The sequence below is a fragment of the Fomitiporia mediterranea genome (genome assembly GCF_000271605.1).
Source record: "Fomitiporia mediterranea MF3/22 unplaced genomic scaffold FOMMEscaffold_18, whole genome shotgun sequence".
NCBI lineage: Eukaryota > Fungi > Basidiomycota > Agaricomycetes > Hymenochaetales > Hymenochaetaceae > Fomitiporia > Fomitiporia mediterranea.
Genome location: NW_006760403.1, coordinates 669116 through 689899, shown reverse-complemented (window position 1 = coordinate 689899; position 20784 = coordinate 669116). Strand labels below are relative to the sequence as shown.

At 46.7% G+C, this 20784-nt stretch overlaps 11 protein-coding genes across 11 annotated transcripts; 6 read left to right on the top strand and 5 right to left on the bottom strand.

Annotated features, from left to right (window-relative positions):
- Positions 1-9: 9 nt before the first annotated feature.
- Positions 10-1449, top strand: FOMMEDRAFT_137368 (uncharacterized protein; the record flags this gene model as incomplete). The annotated part of the gene is made up of 1 exon (XM_007271780.1): positions 10-1449. One exon carries the CDS (start codon positions 10-12, stop codon positions 1447-1449), a length of 1440 nt encoding a protein of 479 aa, XP_007271842.1.
- A 169-nt stretch (positions 1450-1618) lies between these two features.
- On the top strand, positions 1619-2326 carry FOMMEDRAFT_162369 (uncharacterized protein; the record flags this gene model as incomplete). Its single annotated transcript, XM_007271779.1, has 1 exon — positions 1619-2326. The coding sequence occupies one exon, from the start codon at positions 1619-1621 to the stop codon at positions 2324-2326; it is 708 nt and encodes a 235-aa protein (XP_007271841.1).
- A 1823-nt stretch (positions 2327-4149) lies between these two features.
- FOMMEDRAFT_149461 (uncharacterized protein) lies at positions 4150-5188 on the bottom strand. Its single transcript, XM_007271778.1, has 5 exons — positions 4971-5188; positions 4776-4907; positions 4645-4715; positions 4522-4585; positions 4150-4463 (listed from the first exon to the last, which is right to left on the bottom strand). The coding sequence occupies exons 1-5, from the start codon at positions 5154-5156 to the stop codon at positions 4383-4385; spliced, it is 534 nt and encodes a 177-aa protein (XP_007271840.1). The 5' UTR covers positions 5157-5188; the 3' UTR covers positions 4150-4382.
- A 1342-nt stretch (positions 5189-6530) lies between these two features.
- FOMMEDRAFT_97914 (uncharacterized protein) lies at positions 6531-7073 on the bottom strand (the record flags this gene model as incomplete). The annotated part of the gene is made up of 3 exons (XM_007271700.1): positions 6531-6673; positions 6741-6869; positions 6932-7073. The coding sequence occupies 3 exons, from the start codon at positions 7071-7073 to the stop codon at positions 6531-6533; spliced, it is 414 nt and encodes a 137-aa protein (XP_007271762.1).
- A 631-nt stretch (positions 7074-7704) lies between these two features.
- Positions 7705-9222, bottom strand: FOMMEDRAFT_129976 (uncharacterized protein; the record flags this gene model as incomplete). Its single annotated transcript, XM_007271777.1, has 7 exons — positions 8794-9222; positions 8607-8732; positions 8416-8538; positions 8267-8321; positions 8101-8203; positions 7907-8030; positions 7705-7800 (listed from the first exon to the last, which is right to left on the bottom strand). Coding segments are annotated over exons 1-7 (708 nt in total), but the record flags the coding sequence as incomplete, so codon positions are not given.
- Positions 9223-9726: 504 nt separating this feature from the next.
- Positions 9727-11196, top strand: FOMMEDRAFT_24053 (NAD-binding protein). The gene is made up of 6 exons (XM_007271536.1): positions 9727-9858; positions 9916-10001; positions 10056-10140; positions 10195-10268; positions 10318-10963; positions 11018-11196. The coding sequence occupies exons 1-6, from the start codon at positions 9763-9765 to the stop codon at positions 11045-11047; spliced, it is 1017 nt and encodes a 338-aa protein (XP_007271598.1). The 5' UTR covers positions 9727-9762; the 3' UTR covers positions 11048-11196.
- A 302-nt stretch (positions 11197-11498) lies between these two features.
- FOMMEDRAFT_129971 (NAD-binding protein) lies at positions 11499-13237 on the top strand. The gene is made up of 6 exons (XM_007271776.1): positions 11499-11905; positions 11971-12056; positions 12115-12199; positions 12264-12337; positions 12394-13039; positions 13094-13237. Exons 1-6 carry the CDS (start codon positions 11813-11815, stop codon positions 13121-13123), a joined length of 1014 nt encoding a protein of 337 aa, XP_007271838.1. The 5' UTR covers positions 11499-11812; the 3' UTR covers positions 13124-13237.
- Positions 13238-13276: 39 nt separating this feature from the next.
- FOMMEDRAFT_162363 (uncharacterized protein) lies at positions 13277-13543 on the bottom strand (the record flags this gene model as incomplete). Its single annotated transcript, XM_007271775.1, has 2 exons — positions 13277-13378; positions 13439-13543. The coding sequence occupies 2 exons, from the start codon at positions 13541-13543 to the stop codon at positions 13277-13279; spliced, it is 207 nt and encodes a 68-aa protein (XP_007271837.1).
- Positions 13544-13739: 196 nt separating this feature from the next.
- On the top strand, positions 13740-14068 carry FOMMEDRAFT_162362 (uncharacterized protein; the record flags this gene model as incomplete). The annotated part of the gene is made up of 2 exons (XM_007271774.1): positions 13740-13914; positions 13968-14068. The coding sequence occupies 2 exons, from the start codon at positions 13740-13742 to the stop codon at positions 14066-14068; spliced, it is 276 nt and encodes a 91-aa protein (XP_007271836.1).
- Positions 14069-15313: 1245 nt separating this feature from the next.
- On the bottom strand, positions 15314-16717 carry FOMMEDRAFT_162361 (TPR-like protein; the record flags this gene model as incomplete). Its single annotated transcript, XM_007271773.1, has 6 exons — positions 15314-15571; positions 15625-16083; positions 16137-16246; positions 16313-16434; positions 16493-16620; positions 16679-16717. 6 exons carry the CDS (start codon positions 16715-16717, stop codon positions 15314-15316), a joined length of 1116 nt encoding a protein of 371 aa, XP_007271835.1.
- Positions 16718-17222: 505 nt separating this feature from the next.
- Positions 17223-20701, top strand: FOMMEDRAFT_129969 (Zn-dependent exopeptidase). The gene is made up of 15 exons (XM_007271772.1): positions 17223-17372; positions 17428-17536; positions 17606-17622; positions 17688-18191; positions 18250-18426; positions 18476-18682; positions 18747-18840; positions 18897-19033; positions 19087-19533; positions 19586-19712; positions 19760-19906; positions 19962-20104; positions 20158-20280; positions 20345-20419; positions 20477-20701. The coding sequence occupies exons 1-15, from the start codon at positions 17280-17282 to the stop codon at positions 20570-20572; spliced, it is 2496 nt and encodes an 831-aa protein (XP_007271834.1). The 5' UTR covers positions 17223-17279; the 3' UTR covers positions 20573-20701.
- The last annotated feature ends 83 nt before the right edge of the window (positions 20702-20784 follow it).

The following is a 20784-nucleotide window of genomic DNA, read 5'->3' as shown; positions in this document are numbered from 1 at the left end:
AGGACAGCGATGGAACAGCCTCTCACACCACCGCCCTCTCGTCGTGTCCTACGAGTCCGCCATCGCCCTCGCACCCGAACTATTTCGGACGAGAATAGATGCAGCCACACCGCGAGTATTCGACCCAGCGAAGGTTCCACCATGGCAATACGTGCTCGCAAGGAGCTAAGCTCATCTCCGTCCCGCGGCCGCACTCGTTCCCGTGTCGTTCGTAATGGACTCACTTTGAATACCAACCATATTCGTCCGCACCTATCACTTGCCTTACCGCCGTGCTGTTCACCGCCACCCCCGCTCAGTGAAGCCGGAACTACCGCCAGCGATGAGGACCTTATTTTTCAAATGTCACCCATTCAGACTCAGTCTCCGACATTGTTGAGCTTTAGTGCTGTTGCTCACGAGGCACATATTGAATCAAATAGTGCAAAGCAGGCCACAATGCAGTCACTGTCAGCCTTGTGGGAGAAACATAAGAACAACATAACCTCCGCAGCCTCTCATACACATGTACCGCGAACTCCTGCAAAACGCACCCGTGCAGATACGGTCACGCAACATCAGCGGGGCTTTTCTGACACTCATGCGAGTGTGCTAGGGCGTCGTGAGCGCCGTAGCGAACATCGACATGTACAAAATGCGAAAGCGTTGCTCGATTTTTCTTCGGTGCTACATGCCCCACCTACTCCGACATCTCCCCCTCCCGCGGAACCATTCATGTATAGCTTCCCAAGCTTCGAGTCTAGCCCGCTCGTGAAGGCCCGGGAGGCTCGTGCACGACGTCAAGCCAGCAAGCGTTCCATGAATGGCGAGTTCCTGACTGGAGATTCGGAAATGGATCGGATTTCTTGCGGCAATGACAGCTCCTTAGATGTTGAGATGGACAACGATTATTCTCAGCGCCTCGGACCGATCCGCGCGCGGAAATTGCGTATCCAAAGTGGCGAATCTTTATCTGAGGACATGGACGATGCAAACTTCATCTCGCATGCTTTTCAATCTGCCTCCCTCGATCCTGAGAAGGACAATGGCTTAGGTGCAGATGAAGATAGGGAATTTGACGATGCCTACTCTTCCTCTCAGCGTTCATCCTCGGTCTCATCATCCTCAGTGACGGATGCTGCGAGTCTCAATCAGAACAATCCCCTCTCGAGTTCCCTCCTCGCTTCTTTCCCAGTCCGTCCGTCTTCACGCTCTCAGACTCATTCCAACTCGAGTTCTCGACAGCCTTCTCGTCGTGCCAGTCCAACCGAGATGAATCCCGAGGCAAGTGCGATTGCAATGGTGACGCGAGGACGCGCATCCCGACGTGCTAGCTCCGAGACGAAGCAAGCAACGACTGGATGTGCCGGTGGCTACCGACGGGGACGAGGTCGCACTCCTGCTCCCGCACGACGCACTGGTGAGGAGGTCCAGGACCCAGCCAGTGCGGCAAGGGCAAGCCCACGCTAGGACTCCATTGGTGGTTCGCGGATTCTTCTCATCAAAATTAGTAAATCTGGTGCCATTTACCAATTCAAAAAAGGTCGCTTAGCCGACCATTGACAAGTGCTCAATGTGCTTGTTACACGAGACTCGTGATTTTGTCTGCTTCTTGGGTCATATGCTCCTCGTCGCCACGATGTGTTCTATTCAATTCTGCATCCTCCTTGTGCATTTCCCCCATCTTATTCAATTCGGCATTTCTTTACTGGGCATAACAAAATTCAGTCCTCGTCTCCGCATCTTTGCTAGCAACTTCACGCCACGGTCTTACGAGGATCATGTTACATATTTCGCTTTCGGAACTCCGCGCATAAAAATAATTCTCTTTGTAGAGGTACTCCTTTTCCCACTTCTATTCTCACATCTTTTTCTCGTTTTGGTCTTTGCTGTTCGTTGGATCACAAATTCCGATACGTCCAACCCCGGTGTCGACGACTATCAGGTGCCACGTTTATTCGTGCTCGCCTGTCTGTTGCATCTACGCCACGACCCAGTCCACCCAGACCATACGCCATTGCTACACCCAAAAACGGAGATTCAATTTGTTGTGTTTCCCATGACAAAAATATACCGTACTCACGGTGTACAGGCTCAGCTTCCGTCTACGCTTCCGCTAGCACCTTATTACTCTCTGTCTGCTGCTTCCCTGTCATGGTGGTATCTTCCTCGTCCTACTCCCTTTCCACCCTATCCTGTTTGTGTCGTTTATTCGCATCCCTATGCTGCATCCGACAAAAAATGGCGTCAAAATCTCAGGAAATTTTCGTTGTTCACTTGTATTCTTCCTCACTTTCTTTTACCATCTTTTGCACCACTGCAACGATCAATAACGTCACGAGTATGATACGTAGGCATTCGCATTTTTCATCTTCCTTGCATTGCATCAGTCATCGTCATCACCATCCCCTCTCATTCCGAATTAATAAACAGCATAGCATTTAATATATTAGAATTACGAATGAAAAGTGCTTAAAGATTGTGCTTGCAACAGCCTGATTCAGTCAACTTGCATGCATACGTTGTGGCATCTGGCGAGCATGCACAAACATCATTCAGCAGTTGATGAGAAAGCAAATTCATGGCTCAGCATTTTGTCTCACAGGATTACTTAGCGATATTTTCTTTTTCAACGCTTAGCAGCAGATCTCCACAAGCCGCGCAGCAAACCGATCATCCGCGTATAGAGTTTTTACATTTCTCCCCACACGCCAATCAGGTACGCTTCCATCATGGCACCTAATTCAATAAATTTTCACCTAAGTCTAGACGGAAGCTATTCATGTAATCTTTATGTGAAGGGGCGTGTATTTGGTGTGGTGAAAGTTAATCACCGCATGGCTGGATAAACGTTTATTAATTATAAACATTAAATTGAAATTAAAGACAGGCAAAATCGGCATTGTCCACTACTTTCAGACGAGCTGATAATGAAATTATGGATGTCTTGCATTCGTGAGTCTGTCGGTAGGTATGACGAGTATGGAGAATGAGACATAATTTTTTCTGGATGGCATCATCGTGTGGGCAATGTGAACTCATGACCAGGCTTGTGGTGGGAGTGTGTATTAAATTATAACCCAGAGACAGCTTGTTCTAGATTCTAGATGCTGATGCTAGCCTCGTTTGTATGCATCCAATTATTTTCATTGGTCAAGATGTGATGGTTCGGAATACCGTGGTGAATGCGAAGTGATGGGTGAAAGTGGGGTTGACTCGAGGATTATTAGCACCGCAGCGAGAGTTCGAAGCATGACAGAAATGGTCAACCAAGCATTAAGCGTAGATAGGAAGTTATAAAGTTCAAGCGAAGAAACTTCTGTACAGTAGAACAGGTCTCGCAATATTAAAAGCGTGGAGTTACGCGAGACGCATTATGTTCGCTGGTCGCGTATGAAAATTGGACTGGCGGGCCACCGGAAAAATCCACTTTAGTTTACACGGCATGGACTAGAAGGCTTCGAAATGAAGGGTGGGAGCTGGTGGGGATAGTGCTGAAAGATTTCTGGACTCGCCGCTTTGCAATAACGGCATTACGTAGCTGGATTGGAAGAAATGCACTTCGGTGCCGACGCAAAAGGTCCAAAACTGGAGTCGCATAGTGCACCAACAAGATGGATACAGCAAAGCGTCGCAAGGCAAAGTAGGGAGGGCCTTCGGATGTAGACGGCTGTCTTGCTTATTTACGAGTTAACCCCAAACACTAATGAAGCGGATGAACGAGGAACGGCGTTCTCCGAGAGCCAATCCCGCCCGAAGTGCTTTTCCATCCACAGATGAGAACATTGCACATGCTTGATGCTAGCCAAGCATACAAGCATACCTCACGGCTTGGCTGAGTTCCAGGGTTCTCTGCAATACAATTACTTGGATTAGGAATATGAGATCTCCTTCTTCGCATGGTGCTGAGTACAGAAAATCCGGGAAAGCTTTGAACCATATATGCATTTCCGGAGTTTGGTTTAACTGGGCGTGGACAGGACTGGTTTCACGTGATCTTGACACCATAACGCGTCTGGAACGGATTCTAAATCTGAGTTCCAAATGCTGGAGTACCACACCAGTCAAATGAAAGGCTTGTCCTGTTGGACCTCAGGGGTAATATTTCAATCTTTTTGCTCTTGAATATATTCATAGTTAATGAAATCTCTAGTTTAATTCCCTGGTTCATTTCGAAGATTTTGAGCTGTTTCGATTATTGGGTTTTGTGTTCTACTGTCAAATTTAACAGTCCACGTTGAAAAGACTTATAAGAAGCACAGCAACGTCAATAATACTCTGCAGATCGAATAGGGAACAAAAAAATTCCAAGCAAATAGTAACGACCGACAATATACTCGACTCTATACCCAGATAAACATCCTCCCCTTTACCTGCTAGCAGTTACAAGTATTTTGCACCGCTTAGTTGAAGGTCCAGAGCTGCTGGAGGGACGAAACATCTTGTTGAATAACCAACTGGTTCTGTGAGATGCTCTGAGTCGTCTGCAAATTTTTTTCTCGTAATTAATTATTGAACAATTTTCGATGGTGCAAGACTCACTGGGTTGATGTCGGTCGCGACAAGCTTTCCACTGTTAGACATGATGTCTTCGAAAGGAGAAATCCTATATGCAATGTCATCAGGACACCCAATAATGCACAGGCATGACCGGCTTTGACTTACTTGTAGATAGTCGGCGCTATCTCGACGAGCTTCCAAGCTTGCGGCTGGCCTCCGTGTACAACCTTGTTCGTCTAAAGCGAATAAGTCAGCTATGTTCTTAAAGAATCGGGGAGATAAATCGGATAGCTCACGGATGGGTCAAGACGCAAGTAGCCTCCTCGACCGCCGATTACATCGACAGAATTTCCGCTCTGAACAGTGGACAGCGCCTGGAGGGTAAACACACTGTCTCCGCTGCTCGACGGATAGGTAAGGTAGGTCCACTAGAAATTACCCCATTAATTACTGAATTTTTTAAATAAAAGCTGTAGAAAAAGAAAACTTACGACTTGGTTCGAAGTCTGGGGACTGTTCTGCGACCAAGCAAGAACGGGATTACCGTCAACGGGCAATGAGTTCGAGTTGTCGAGGACGTGAGCGAATGCAAGGTTCTCAACAACGTAGTTGTTGCCGCTGCTCGGAATAACAGCGTTAGCAGCAAGAGAGGTGAAGTTGAGATTTGCCGGAGACATCTTAATGTACTGGTAGCGAGAGTAAGAACGACTCTTAGTAGCTCTGGAGTATGACTCTGAAGCTGAAGAATTAGCAGTTAACTGGTCGTGCTTTTATACCTGAAGTAAGTGGCAATTGTTAAAACTCATCAACCATTTCAGGACGAATTGCGTTCACATCTACTGACCAAAGCGGAAGATGATTGAATGGCAGGCTATGTACAGGCAACCTGGTCTGCTTGATCCGCCTCCTGCGGTAAACTGCACTAAACCATGGTCGGGTCCGCGGACCAAGAATGTGCGGGGTCGAAAGTAGACTATTCCAAAAAACAAGGTTCCTTGTCTTCAAGTGCCAGTCGTTGAAAGTGTAGGATGGTTATCGTACAGCTAGCTGACAGTTAGTTGCTGATACATGTAACAAAAGAGGCATTAGGATGTGTATTTTCTGAATCTAGTGAGTGTGAAAACCAACCATAGGCTAAAGATGATTTGCATCACGTAGCACACATGGATAAGTACCTCAGCTTCCCCTCATAGTGCCGAATGTGTCGCACGGCAAACGATATTAGGAAGGCGGCAGTGAGGGCTGCTTAGCACAAATCCGTTGAAAACGCAAGGCCCTGCCGTCCAGGAGGCAGCATCTTTGTGCTTCGTACGGAGCCAAAAGAACAAGATGAGTGACACTTAGAGGGATAAGGAACTGAAGTATCATGTTCGAGACCGGGCCTCCTGATTTTCATGCGAATAAGCGTTGGTCCCATGACTCTAAGATGATCGCCAGCGACAGGATTCGCATATACGCAGATCCTCGAGCATGTCTTCGTTCTATCTTTAACGTGGTAATTGCGAGATTTCGGATCAACAAGGTACGCCAAGTCAGACTACAGGCACGAGCAAGTCTTGTCAACTGCGACTATTAGAATTACACAGAGAAAAGCGACGTCCAGACACATCTGCAAGATCGTCGGATGTTGCTTCGTTGTTCCAGTACGAGTCATGCAGCGCTAGGCTTTCAGATACAGTTGCGACGCATACAGCATGCAAACGAGTCGTCCGCGTTGAGAATCACTGGGCCCAGAAAGAAGCGTAATTGTGCATTAGCATCAGAAACGAAAATTGCGTATGGGCGTTGATGCCGGCACTCTCTGTATCTAGGACGTCCCATCATGCGGGACCACAGTCAGGTAAAGTATCGGTAATACACTTACAATACTGTTCATCTGGTTCGCGGCCAGGGATGGGAGACAGTTTTTCCATAAAGTTAAAAGCGGGATCTTTTTCGTTGTCTTTAAGAATCCAGGCGCCACACCCGACCTCTGACACACGCCATACGTCAAGCATAAGCACCTCATAATGGCATCGGTTGGTATTGAAAACCGCTGTCCACAATGACTTTTAACGGGCGGCTTGTACTAAAATGCTAAACACGATGATAACAAGACAAACAATTGCAGAGGACATAAACACGATAGTTAAGCGTGCGGGAGGGAATTTGCCAGAAATGAGTGCTGCTTGGATGCGGAAGTAACGAAAGAGACCTTTCACGTTGACGTTTATTCGGCTGTTTTTCGTAAAGCGGATTCGGAAAGGGACAGAAATACGCACCGATGAGTAACACAATAATACCGATCATGACTATAGTTGCACCTAAGGGACGGGCAAATCGCAGTAAATTTTCCTTAATTCGGTCCGATGACCTCGATGATGAAGAGACAGAAAATAGTTGAACGAGAGCTGCAGGTATAGATTAGTCTCTTCACGTCAAGTTCTACTCAACGGGCGTCCAGACTACTTACCTACACCCGCCGAAGCAATAGCAAGGCTCGTTCGCACGTACGCAAGAAACGTGCGTTCTGACGCAAGGTGATCTCGGGCAACACTGCCGGAGTTTTCCAGCAGTAAATACGGAGAATAATGACTACTCAGGAGTTTTAGCATCCGCCTCTTTTCTCCTTTTTGAGTCTGATCACTCTGAAGATCGTCTGCTAATCGATTGGAGTCGTCTCCTATTGGTACATCGCGGGTGTTCCGCTCGCATGCATCTTTCCGCGTAGACCCATAAGTAACATGGTCCGTCGAAGTAAGAGGGGAAACTGGGGAATTCGAACGGGACCTAATTGAGTTCAATGCAGGACTGGCTGGTGTAACTGGCGGTGCGGAAGGGCCAGCACCCTTTAGAGACGGAACCAGAGTGACGCTCGCCATGCCATCAGTGCAGAGTAGAGTTACGACTTGGCCATGCCATCGAAGTTTGAAGTCGCGATGCACGTGATGCCTGAGGAGACCGCGTTCTTATATTCAGACTCCGACAGAACCTTCCAAGTCCCACTAAAAATAATTTTTATACAATTGTGTTGGTGTCAGTCCCACTATCTCGACTAATAGCAAGTAATTTGAGATAGAATAACAAATTTTATTGTTTATTACTATCATTTCCTTAAGATTATATTAAGGAGTCCCACTCTGGACCTCTTGGAAAGTACATGCTACGATAATGCGCAAAAAAGTTGGACAGAAAGGGACCATGCAGCAATAAGAGCTAATCACGACTGTATGCTCAGTCGATAATTTCCTCCACTTGCTCTTCCTCGCTATCTGCCTCCGCTTGTCGTCGCTGTTCTCTTCGGACGTGTGCCTTGACCTTCCGCTCAAGGTCAAGATTAGGCTGGCGTTGAATACACAGTTATCAGCAATCAACCGCAATATCAATCATAAGGGCACATGGAGCATCGCAACAAATATCATAAAAATAAAAAGAGAATTAAACTTACCACAAAATCAGACAACCCTTGCAGCTCGCTACAACCAGCTGCAGGGCATTTCTTCTTTAACGACCGGTTTGAACTGTAGTATTCCACAATTGAATCCTTGGAGAAACTATGCTTGCATATTTTCCTACAAATACGGAAAAGTTGAGCAAGTCAGTGACATAGACGATCAATGTAATGGGAGCAAAGAAGCATACGAGGACATAGGGTTTTCCAAGACCCTTAGACTTAGTGGGCAGGTATACACTTGCGAGACACCACCGACGGCGACGTCATCATCGTCAGACTCATCACCCTCCTCTAATTCGCGTCAACTTTAGTTGGAGGTACAACATGTGGCAATTTGTGTCATGTTAAACGCACCGCTTGGAATGAAGTCGGTCAAAGGGGGCATGCCCTGATCGGGATGTTGAACCTCCTGCAATTGACAAAGTCAGTTATAATATACATTTGACGCGCAACGAACAATGGAAAGTAAGCCAGGATGATGGAGGACGGGTACTGCGACTCACGAAGATACTTGACTTGAATCTGATGTAATCTTCGTCTCTCGCATATTTCTGTCTTGTCGTTCTGTTCTGCCATGACTCCTTTGCGTTATCAACACCATCTGTGTACCGTTGCTGTATATTATCCTGAAAATATAAAATCCAGATTAGTTCAGGCTCACAGCTGTAAGGCAATGTAGGAAATTATGACACACAATTGCCTCGCCGCGAGCAATGCTGTTCGAGAGTGTATTCAGCGTATCTTCGTGGGCTAAAAGCTCCGCCTGCAGGTCGAGGAGCTCTCGCATGAGCGTCTCGGTGTCTTCTAGTTCTTTAAGAGCCTGCATAAAGGGATTATGAGCATAAACAGTAGCAGTAAAGCTATCAGCGAGTAAATCTGACCTCTTCTCCATCTTTGTTTTCGCCTGCTTCTGCCATAGCTACAGCAACTGATTCGACGAGAGGAAGGGTAGCAGATCTCATATTTCTTTTTATTTGTTCCCAGTCTTGCGCAAGGGCGGCTACCTTCCGCGCATCTGCCTTGGAAAGCGGCTGGTCTTGGAAGTTGTTGATGTCAATACCCAGACCCAACTCAGGCTTTTGATCCTCATCGTCGGATGCATCATCATTTCCGTCTTTGGAACGGTTGCTCTTCGTCCTTCCTCCCCTTGTCCTGTCGGACTTGGATGCCTTTGAGCCCGTTCTCGACGCACGCGTAGGTCGTGCATCTTCGGCGTCTTCAACGTCCTCAGTCCGCGAGCGTTGGGTGGGATCTCCGTCTTCTATGTTATCTTCCGAAGGCTGACGTCTTCGAGATCGCGTACCGCTTCCGCGGGAAATGGCAGGCATATTACGCAGTGAGCCTTGGCATAGAACAACAAGGCAAGGTGATTTGGTGCAGACGCGTAAAGACGATGCGCGCTTACAATGGTGTTTAGGGCCGGTGAGTACGTGATTTGCCAGAGAGTGATTTTGAACGACGGAAATGCTCTTCTTTTACCCTATTATTCACTAGAGGTAGCAACACAACAAAAAGTTGCTCGGGGTTATTGTTTCACCCACATCCTTCATTTGTTGAGGTCATCTGCCTGACAAGACTACGCCACATGATTGATCCCGCTTGTGAAACTATTATTTAAAAGTCATGTATCCTTGGACCCGTAAAGGCTTCTAAGGCTGCAACACGAGGCCTTCTTCGCGTATTCTTTATCGATGAACCGATCCTGTATATGTATATTGACGGAAGTAAATTACTTCCATTACATGGCTTGTTGAATCGGCGGATGTCTCTGACGTACTGGCGGTCTTCTTTTGTTGGACCATTCATATAACAAGGCTCCCTATCATTGTGTCCTCCATTCCGTCACTACCATGACTACAACACCAGACGCCGTCCTCGAGAGGCTCACAGCAAAAAATATCTTTGATCTTCGGGATGTTGTCGCTGTCATCACTGGAGGTGGAACCGTAAGCATTCTCTGCCCAAGGTGTTATGCACTAATTGATATTATTTTTCTTGTTGAGGGCATTGGCCTGATGATAAGCACAACGTTGATGGCAAATGGAGCAACCGTCTACATCATCGGTCCTGATCAGGTGCAACTCGACAAGTGAATGGCTATACCTCGTTTATACGAATAGCTTGATACTCATTTCAATCATAGGATAGCTAAGAGCTACAATGAAGCTGGGCTAAGCCGCGACAGGAAAGGGAAGCTTGTTGGATTGCAAGGCGACATTAGAGTCAAGGTAGTCTACACCAAATCGTGTCTTTACGTGATCCTCCTCATGCAGTCCTTGCAGGAAGAAGCAAAGCGTTTGGCGACGGAAATAGGTCAACGCGAAGGCCATGTCACTGTTCTCTTCAATAACGCTGGGTACACACTTTACTTCTCCTTCAGACATATACTGACAGCGGTTCATAAGAATTTTTGACGGTGGACTTACCCTTCCTCCTGCCGATTTGGCGCCTAACTCATCTCTCGACCCTGCTTCGAGGTCTACTTCAGCAACCGAATATTTCAATCGTTATTGGGCTGTTACTCCTGATCAGTTCGATAATTCTCTGCGTACAAACGCAGTTGGCGCGTACTGGTTCTCTGCAGCGTTCCTTCCACTCCTAGAGGCATGGAAGAATAGCTCAGGTGGAAAGAAATTTGCACCTCAGATAGTCATGACTGCCAGCATGAACGCCTGGACGAAGGATCCTGCCACTTCAGGTTTCAGTGTTCCGTACATGATGAGCAAAGCAGCAGTCGGCCACTTCACAACTATTCTCGCTCACGACCTCCTTCCACTCGGCATTCGCGTGAATGCGATTGCACCCGGTTATTTCATTACAGATATGACTGCTCCCGGCACGATGGATGCGGCGGGAATCTCACATCTTGATGCGAACGAGACAGTGACGATCCCAGCGGACAAGCTTCCTCCGTTTGATATTCCGACGCGTCAAGCTCCGGGAACCGGAGTTCCTTTGCTAGGCGGCACGAACCGCGACATGGGAACGCTTGCGCTTTTCCTTGTCGCTAACTGGTTTGTAAATGGAGAGACTGTCTTGATTGATGGAGGCGTAAGTGTTCATTCCATGTTCTTTGCGCGAATTGCATTCTGACTATTATCTTAGACTCTGTTGAGGCATCCGTCTTCATATTGAGCACTTGTCCAGTAAACTCTCAACTTGTAAGAGAAAGCCTGGTAATTGCTCCTCAAAGTGGTAATAGAGAAGCTTGTGTACCATTTGTGTGTCTATACAGTTTCATTTACATTTGTATGATGCAGGCGACAGAATCGATCAACACTTCACAGCCATTTACCTCAGTTTCTGGATGATTAGCAACTTCAATAATACGCAAAATAAAGTAGTGCAACAGCACTTTGAAGTTGCTAAGTATACCAATCCTTTTGAGAAGCCTGCACTTCGGGCAAATTTGTCAGACTATAGGCACGTGACTTGATGGGACTGAGGAAATTGTCATATACACGCATTCATTCTTCCCTGACTGCCATATCCTGGATCTGGAGTAAGTTCAGGATAAGTATTCCGTGTTCTCATTTTACAATTTCCCTCACTAAATTTTTGCTTATCATATTGCTGAATAGCTCTGCAAGGAACTATCTGACGGTGGATGCTGAGTATTGATGCTACCCTATTGTCGAAAGACCTTCACACCAACTCTGACCCACTAAGAGCTGTAGTTGTTGCTGATACATCCTCTCAGTCAAGCATCGTACAATTGTTTCTCTTGATTATGTGACTCAGTCGGTCCCGGATGAAGTTCTGACCAGACTAAATTCATAGAAGCAGGCGCTTCTTCTCTGACGTCAGTTGCTTGCCTCAGCAATTTTCTCAGACAGCTGTATTATAAAGGGTAAACCGGATTTCTGCAAAGCAGCTCAAAGTCCTTTCTTTGTTTTAGCCATGTCTACTCCAAACGCAATTCTCGATAAACTTACTGCGAGCAACATCTTCGACCTTCGGGGTGTCGTTGCTGTTATCACTGGTGGTGGAACGGTGAGTGGTTTCTCACTGGCATGTTATATCACGCAGTAAACTATGAATAACTATTTGTGGATTAGGGAATAGGTCTCATGATAAGCACGACGCTGATGGCAAATGGAGCCACAGTTTATATCATTGGCCCTAAGCAGGAGCAGCTCGACGCGTGAGTGGAAGAATTTAATTCCAGGTATACATGAGTGTTCATTGCGATTACGCTGTAGAATATCTAAGGTCTATAATGATACCGTGCAAGGACAGTCTGGAAGAGGCAAGCTTGTCGGGCTGCAAGGTGACATACGACTTAAGGTATCTTCACACTTTTTTTTAATCACATGTAATCTCGACGCATGCACATATATCCGTATTGTAGGAAGAAGCAAAGCGTTTGGCAGATGAGGTAGGCAGACGAGAGTCTCATGTTACTGTCCTCTTCAATAACGCTGGGTACGAGTATCCATGACGTTCGTTTACCATTCAATATTGAATACCATATATTTCAGGATCCTCGAAGGCAGACTTTCTCGTCCACCCGCCGACTCAGCCCCAAACTCCTCTCTCGAGCCAGCCTCGAAGCCAACGTCAGCAGCCGAATATCTCAACCGTTACTGGGAAGTTACTCCAGACCAATTCGACAACACTCTACGCACAAACGCGTTTTCAGCCTACTGGATTTCCGCAGCTTTCCTCCCTCTTCTCGAAGCATGGAAAACTAGCCCAGGCGGGAAGAAGTTCGCACCTCAAATCATCATGACGTCCAGCATGAATGGCTGGACGAAGGACCTCTCTACGGCCGGCTTATCCGTCCCTTACGCAATGAGCAAGAGTGCTATTGGACATTTTACGAGTACCCTCGCGCATGATTTACTTCCTTTGGAAATTCGAGTGAATGGAATCGCACCGGGTTGGTTTATCACGGATATGACTGCCCCTGGTACTATTGACGCAGCGGGAATTTCGCATATTGATCCAAATGAGACTGCGAATATCCCTGCAGATAAGCTGCCTATCTTTGATATACCGACTCGTCAAGCGCCTGGGACGGGAGTCCCTGTGATGGGTGGGACGAACCGTGATATGGGAACACTTGCACTTTTCCTTGTTGCTAACTGGTATGTCAACGGAGAGACTGTCCTAATTGACGGCGGAGTGAGTAATCGGCTTGTCTCTACCCGTCAATATTGATTGCTAATGTTGCAATAGACGTTGTTGAGACACCCGTCATCATATTAAACCAACAACGATATTGTACCCCTGTGAAATAAGATTAACGTGCAGAAAGCCATGCCATATACAGAATATGCGATTTGTGTACCGGTTTGAAAGGAAATATAAAGTTATTCATCTCCACGAGTATGTTGGATCGCTGTGCATTCGAAGAACAAATCACAAGGTCGGATCGAAGTTATCAAGCAGACGTTTCCTGCATCTAGATGAATTGCATATATCACGCCGGAGTAGAGCCTGAAGTGCATATGCATGGCGAGCCTTTGTTGGATACTCTCAACTCAGAGTTGAGAGCATTCTGATTATGTAGGTGCCATTTACAGCGCTCCATCCGGACTTACTCGATCCACCAGGGATAACACCACCGCTTGCTTTGCCCAACTCCGCTAGCTCTTTGCGCCTATCAAGTTTCAAGGCGGCCTCCATCGCCAAATGACTGACTTCAATTTTCAGCCGTGAGAATCGCCGATGTTTTGTCTAAACTGGGGCGTGCCACCATTCTCCATAAGCACCAAAGAAACTAAAAAATCGAATATCAGGAAGTCTATGATGAAGACATCCTGAGTCACTCCTACCGTCCCATCTTCGTTTCTCTGGTCAATACCTTCCTCGAAGTGACACTATGTACATTGCTGGTATACATGTCCCTGGGCCTGCTTCTGACCTTGCTACTGAAAGCAACATTACATCGTCACTCTTCCTATACTCCGTCGCATTGATACGCGGCATAAACAAGGTGTCCGATACTGCTAAAGTCAAAGGAGGTCCGATCAAAACGAATTTCTCGACTCGCGTGGGTAACTTCCTCACAATTTTGCACGGCTCCGCAATCTCTTTTTACCCATATCAGCATACCTTGTGGCCATCCCGTCGAATAAAAGTGTACAACCTGAATTTATCGCACGTTTCGCTCTTCCGGACTTCGGACTCAAGAAAGAGACCATTATCTGATACGGTTGGCAGCATGCGTCTGTCTGCCTATCTCGTATAAGGCCATTAAGGTAGTAGTGATCTGCTAAGTCATTCCTTCGGCTGCATCGGGGTAGGTCATACGAATAAGCATATAAAGACAATACTAACGATCCTTTTAATTTAGGTGAGAGAAAATTCTCGAATCCTCGCCACCAGTGGACTCTATAGTGTTGTGCGACACCCCATATATACGTGAGTTGCGCCTTTGTTATTTTGTTATTTCACTTACATAGCTAATATTTCTCGGTGAACATCGGTAACAGATCTATTTTGTCTACGCTGCTTGGACTCTCAGTAACGTTTTAGAATTACATGCCGTTGTGTTGTTTTGCTTTTGGCGCCGTCGTGTTTGCGATTAAAATCCCGATTGAAGTATGTGTCTCACATTCATTGCTCTGGGAGCTACGAAATTGACGCAGAGTAATCGACGATTTATAGGAGAGACTTATTGAGTCAGACAGAAACCTCGGTCCTGAATATATAGCATACAAGAAGAGGGTTCCTTCCCGTCTCATACCAGGCATCTGGTAAAGAGGATCACTATTAAATGGTGTGTATTAGAAGGTGTGTAAGACATTGTAATGAAAAAGTACCACGTCATGTTTTACTACTGCACTTACCCGTGCCTCGTCCTAAGTCCCCAAAGGTATTCGCTGCGTACAAGTACAGAGGTGACATAGTATCTGTAAAAGGAGTAAAGAACAAGATAACCGGTGAAGGGAAGTCGCTTCAGCCAAAGTTCCGGAAATTGTTAAATTGTTATCGTTGCAATTTCTTGGATTCGAATTATAAAACGGACACTTCCTGGAAAAGTGTATTGAAGCATGCTGAATAAGTAGGAGAAACATCTATTGACAATTGTGGCTGAGACTTACAGCAAACAATGAGTGAACTATACACTTGCAGATCACCCTTATTTTTAGGTACAGCTTGGCTACTGTACAAAGTGTGTGAACACAAGGATTTACATTAACATGGTAATGAACATAATAAAATCTAGCACATGCTACCAAAATAAGACTTGGCTAAGCTTAACACCTACTCAAGATGCTGGAGTCCCACCTTAAGAGGTACTCCTGGCAGATATGGTGAGCATCATGCAAGATCTGTTGGTGGAGTGCCTCACATAAACGTGCCTATAGTTTCTATAGATAACAACAGGCTGAGAGACAATGCAATTGTCCGAGCAAAACACCAAGCAGACAGCTTCTCTACCATCAAACATCACATCTTCCAATCCGGGAACGCAATAGCATCCGCCAAGGATCTTCCCAATTCCTTCTCTTTCTTGCTCAAAAACAGTACGACAGTCGAGAATCGTGGCACTCGCTGGAACCAGTGTAAATACTCGCGTACACGGGCTTTAATTGTAGAGTCCCCTGTAGAGTCCACAGCGAGAGAACAAACTTCGAGAATTTGAACGAGTAATGGCGCTTCGAGTGAGGTTTTGAACAGCGTTGGGAGAGACGGTGGAGGAATTTTCTGTTTTTTGAAACCATTAGGAGAAGATTACTTCGGAAGAAACGAGGCCTTACACATAGGAGATCCCATCGTTCAGTAGGTGACGCTAGTTCCCAAGCACGAGAAAATTCAAACAGTGAGAGTGGGGCCGGCTGAAGTACGACATCTTCTTTTGTGATTGTAGTAGGTTTTGGTGGAAGTGTGGTTGATTTTGGAGATGGACTTGATGGTTCTGGCGTACGGAACAGCGTGTGTTTTCCTGAAGCGCGGAAGATGCCGCCTCTGGTACTGGTTGGCTTTGCTGGTGACTGTGACTTCGTCGCTTTGGGAGCAGGATCTAGTGTGCGCGACGGGGCCTGAGAGGGTGAGGGTAGTGGAGTAGGTAACGCATCTTCGGGCTTCGGATGAAGTTGACGAGAAGAGACGGGTGTCAGAAGATCCGTCGATCGAGCAGATGAAAGCGGTGACGAATCTGCTTCAACTATTTCTATAGGTATTCTGCGACGTTGTGGATGTGCATTCTGATTTACATCCTGTACGGTTAATGATTAAACAAGGCCCTAATGGAACAGTCTTTTGTGCGTACCAGTGGTGCAGTTCTTGCAGTTGACGGTTTTGACAGAAGGTTGTCTACTCGCTGCAGTTCACCTTCTACAGCGGAATTACCTGGTTCTCTCTTCAGTGCTTCAAGTAGGTCTAGGATCGAAGGTTAGTCATTACAACTTGATCGAACATAGCCGAATCGCACGGTATGGAACCCACCGATCTTAGCTTCATTCAAGTTGTGGAGCTCAATTCGAGACTGTGCGCGTCTGTATAATGCTTTGACATGCCCAGGACTTAGTCTTAAAACTGTCGTGCAGTCCCGTTCGGCATCAACATGTCTATATTGATGACAGGGCGTTTATAATTGTGACTCGTCCCGATGATGCGGACACGTACTTGCCTAGCTTGAGATACGCAGCGGCTCGATTCAAAGGGAATGTCGGGTCTGATCCATCAGCAACCATAGCTTCAGTATAGTGGCCAACGGCTTCTGGAAAGTTCCCAGCCTTGAAGGCTGCGTTGCCCTGCTCAATAGGTCAAGTAAAGGCGTCGATGGACATGTACAGTTAGGGCTGGTCGCACCTTCTCTTTGGCCTTCTGTGCCTTTGTTGACAGTGACATACTGACGCAACGGCGGACAAGTGGCGGATAGACAAATCACTGTTGAGTGCAGAAATTCTGACTGAGAGAATTTGAGAAAGGAAATTTGTGACGGGCGATCGACGAGGTCGGCACATGCCGATTGAAGGGAAGCGTCGATCAAATCGCGTCATTTGCAGCAATGAACGCGAAGCTGTGAGCGCGTCTGGCTCTCATCTGGGTGGGCAACGGACGCTCTGTCCTGCTCACTGCCATCGTCCCTGGTAATAATTACTGTTGACTGCTGGCACTTTCCCGACTTTGCAGCCCTCGCTATTTTCGCATCTATCACTTCCATTCATTTCTACATCCAGCGATCTTCGCTTTAATTACGTATAAAGGCACTAACCATGCAGCAGCAAATACAAGTACCCGACGGGCAGCAATCTTCACCAACGTCGGCTCCAGATCGTACGCACCTATGCCTTGCGTACTGGCTGAGCATGCGTTGACTCTCGTATCCCTCCCTGCCTCTCCCTCATCCACTGCAACATCAGCGTCACTCAGTCTTGCCCTGCCTCGGGAAGCTCTAATTCCAGCACTTATGCATACGCTCCGGTCCGAGACGAGTTCTGTGCTAAGCGTCACAGCAGACGAGAATTACTTCTTCAGCGGGAGCCAGGGCTATGATATATACGTGAGTTGGTGTCCTGGTCATTAAGTTTAATGCGTACGAATGATGAGACGTGAAGGTGTGGGACAGACGAACACTAGCTATGAAGACGACTTTACGTGGTCATACCGGTAGCGTACTGGCTCTGGAACTCGCAAAGGACAAGGGATGGTTAATTAGCTCGTCGGGTAGGAGCACATCCACTCAGTCTTGAACTAGAATTAGAGCTCATCGATATCCACCTTTTCCCCTTTTAGGTGACAGTACCGTCAGAGTGCGCTGCGCTGGCGTATTCTAGTATTGGCAACTGCATCTAATAACAACCTTTCTTTCTCATAGGTCTGGTGTACGTCACAGTTGGCACCGTTGTACATATTGAACCCGTACCTGGAGTCGGATTCGGGCGACATTTTCTGCCTTTGTTATGCGCCGAGCTTGCAGACAGTCTACTTTGGTTGCCAAAACACTTCTTTACAATGGTTTGACTTCACCTCCCTTGCGACTGAACAATCGGCGTGCCCGTGTTCTGATGGCCCTGATGGTTTCAATGGCCCCTTAATTTTACGGGAGTCCGATATCCGTCCCGGATCCAAGAGGAACAAATTCTTCGCAGATGGCATCGCGAGTGGACAGGCAACACCAACTCCGCTGTGTGATAAGGGCGTACCGAAACCAAAGGCTGTATTCCAAGTGCGGAGCTCAAATGTGATTGATTCCGCTCATTATGGATATGTGTACTCCATGGCTCTGTTACCGTCACCGCTAGAGAGTAATGCCGAAAGAGAAGACAAGGTCATGGATCAAGTACTTCTGATCACCGGTAGCGGTGATGAGACTGTCAAAGTAGGCATTAGTTATTCCTTCGGTGGCTCTTGCGCTTCTCATACTCGCTCTATGACAGCTATGGCAATGCACCCGTTCTGGACCCGAATTGGTTCATACATTCGAAGCGGATGCTGGAGCTGTCTTGTCTCTCGTAGCCCGGTACGAGACAGTTTTTGCTGGGTGCCAGGATGGTCACGTCAAGGTTTTCGATTTGGGTACGAAGACACTTGTGAGGACACTTATTGCGCAAGAGGTGCGTTTAAGACCATATGCAAGGCTTCGTACTGAATGAGATTACACAGGGTGTAGACATACTTTCGTTATCAATGATCGACACGGACTTATACAGCTGCTCGGCAAACGGACAAATTCAGAGGTGGTCGGCAAGCTTTGATTGTACTGCATCCTGGCACGCACATGATGGGATCTTATTGTCGTCCGTCATCACCCGCAGTGTCAAAAGTGATTCTTGGCGCCTAGTCACTGGTGGAAATGATAATTGTATTAAGGTTTGTCCCTTGCAAAGTCGCAGATTAGTTGTTGGACCTAATAGAATGACTTCACTTGCGTTAGCTTTGGCACATTGAAAGACCGAAGTTGCGACAAGATATTTCAGTAGATAATCAAAATGGCCTGCATAACTCCATTGGCTGGCTCAGCATGCAAGGTAACGTAGGGTAATCAGCGACTTGAAAATGTAGCTAATCAGATTTATTCAAAAAGATACGATGTTACATGCCCTTTCCAAGTTTATCTCAATACCTAGCGTTAGCAGCGAGCGTAAACATCGCGAAGACTGCCGTCAGGCGGCAATTTGGCTGAAGAAATGTCTCACGCAGCTCGGTGCTGAATCGTCTCTAGTGAGTGTGCCACTTCTATTCATTCTTAGTTTATATTTACCCGAAGTATGCAGCTACCGACGGAAGAGGGGTGCAATCCTCTTGTGCTAGCAACATTCCATGGTTCTCAAAGCAAACAGGATCGACCCCGCATTCTCTTTTACGGACATTACGATATTATGGCTGCTCCCTCTGACGGTTGGAACACTGACCCATTTATCTTGACTGGTCGAGATGGTTACTATTATGGTCGTGGTGCGACCGACAACAAGGGTCCGATTCTTGCGGCTGCATGCGCTGCGTCAGAGTTATTATCACATCGTGCACTTGGGTGCGATATCGTGTTCCTCATTGAAGGGGAAGAGGAAGCGGGCAGTGTTGGATTTGATGCTGCTGTGAGGCGAAACAAGGAGAAGTTTGGTCGTATCGATGCAATACTTGTTAGTAATTCGACTTGGATAAGCGAGGATCGACCATGTATCACGTACGGCATGCGTGGTGTAGTTCATTGCAGCATTGAAGTGCGTGTGTTCGTGCTTGTTCCTTCGGATGGCATTTCTAATTCGTCTACAGATTTCGAGTGGACTACCTGACCTTCATTCCGGTGTGGATGGAGGCGCTGTAAGGGAACCTATGTTTGACATGATCGGACTCCTGTCTAGGCTTTCGGAGGGACAGCATGTTCTTATTCCCGGATTCTGTAAGCATAGCGTTTATTTAACTTTCGTCTTGCTGAGTTCTTGATAGACGATGCCGTCCAGCCAAGGACCGAAAAGGAGTTTGACCTTTACAAGCTGCTCTCTACAGTAACCGGGGAAGCAGCATCTTCGTTTACTGCAAAATGGAGAGAACCGTCGCTAAGCATACATAGTCTGGAGGTGTCTGGTCCCGGAAGTGAGCCAACCCGGTCCTCCTGACTACTTCAATCATTTATACTTACCTTGTATAGATCCCACCGTCATTCCTGCGAAGGTGAAGGCCAAAATCTCATTGCGCATTGTTCCCAATCAGCACTTGGATACAATTGCTTCTTTACTTCGAGAACACCTACTAAGTTCATTCGAAGCCGTCAAATCACCCAATAAGATTAAGGTGTGCCGCTTGTACTGCGTATAGTATAATAGGACTGAAATACAGAATTCCAGGTAAACATCGACAATGCTACGGATTGGTGGCTTGGCGATGTTGAAGGAGACTGGTTCAAAGCGCTGGAGAAGGCAATCAAGGATGAATGGGGTGTCACACCACTTCGGATCCGTGAAGGCGGCGTACGTTCTCATTTGCTAAATGATGTGCCAAGACACTCAGGATACTAAATATTGTCGTTTCCAGTCTATTCCCTCCGTTCCGTATCTCGAGAAGGAGTTCAAATGCCAAGCGTTGCACCTCCCGCTTGGCCAGAGTACCGTATGGTGTCTTCCGATATAGGAAATGGATTTTCTGACGTTAATTGCTTCCTCGCAGGATCGAGCCCATCTAAATAATGAGCGTATTTCCTTGGATAACCTGCGCCGAGGGAAATCTGTTATCGAGCGCTTCTTGAAGGCCATATCGACATAAAGGGTATGAAACTCTCATGAGTGTTGTTAAACTATCATAGCATCCGTAATCTATTGGAGAAGCCTTATAACCTCTTTTCGCAACATATAGTACTACTACTAGCTCCTCTTATGTTTTATCGTTATCAATTTAGACCATGTTTTATTTTGTTTCCATTCTCTGGATATCAGGTGAAAGGCAACAGCGGAGTATTTATTGATACAATAAATTGA

Bases quoted from the DNA above. Each gene is read 5' to 3' on its own strand.
- FOMMEDRAFT_129969 (XM_007271772.1), top strand. From the start codon at position 17,280: ATGCATACGCTCCGGTCCGAGACGAGTTCTGTGCTAAGCGTCACAGCA. The intron at 18,841-18,896 runs GTAACGTAGGGT...TTATTCAAAAAG, and splicing joins TGGCTGGCTCAGCATGCAAG to ATACGATGTTACATGCCCTT. The intron at 19,534-19,585 runs GTGCGTGTGTTC...ATTCGTCTACAG, and splicing joins TAGTTCATTGCAGCATTGAA to ATTTCGAGTGGACTACCTGA.
- FOMMEDRAFT_129971 (XM_007271776.1), top strand. From the start codon at position 11,813: ATGTCTACTCCAAACGCAATTCTCGATAAACTTACTGCGAGCAACATC. The intron at 11,906-11,970 runs GTGAGTGGTTTC...TTTGTGGATTAG, and splicing joins TTATCACTGGTGGTGGAACG to GGAATAGGTCTCATGATAAG. The intron at 12,200-12,263 runs GTATCTTCACAC...TCCGTATTGTAG, and splicing joins AAGGTGACATACGACTTAAG to GAAGAAGCAAAGCGTTTGGC.
- FOMMEDRAFT_24053 (XM_007271536.1), top strand. From the start codon at position 9,763: ATGACTACAACACCAGACGCCGTCCTCGAGAGGCTCACAGCAAAAAAT. The intron at 10,269-10,317 runs GTACACACTTTA...GCGGTTCATAAG, and splicing joins GTTCTCTTCAATAACGCTGG to AATTTTTGACGGTGGACTTA. The intron at 10,964-11,017 runs GTAAGTGTTCAT...CTATTATCTTAG, and splicing joins CTGTCTTGATTGATGGAGGC to ACTCTGTTGAGGCATCCGTC.
- FOMMEDRAFT_149461 (XM_007271778.1), bottom strand. From the start codon at position 5,156: ATGTCTCCGGCAAATCTCAACTTCACCTCTCTTGCTGCTAACGCTGTT. The intron at 4,908-4,970 runs GTAAGTTTTCTT...GGTAATTTCTAG, and splicing joins CCCAGACTTCGAACCAAGTC to TGGACCTACCTTACCTATCC. The intron at 4,716-4,775 runs GTGAGCTATCCG...TATTCGCTTTAG, and splicing joins ACTTGCGTCTTGACCCATCC to ACGAACAAGGTTGTACACGG.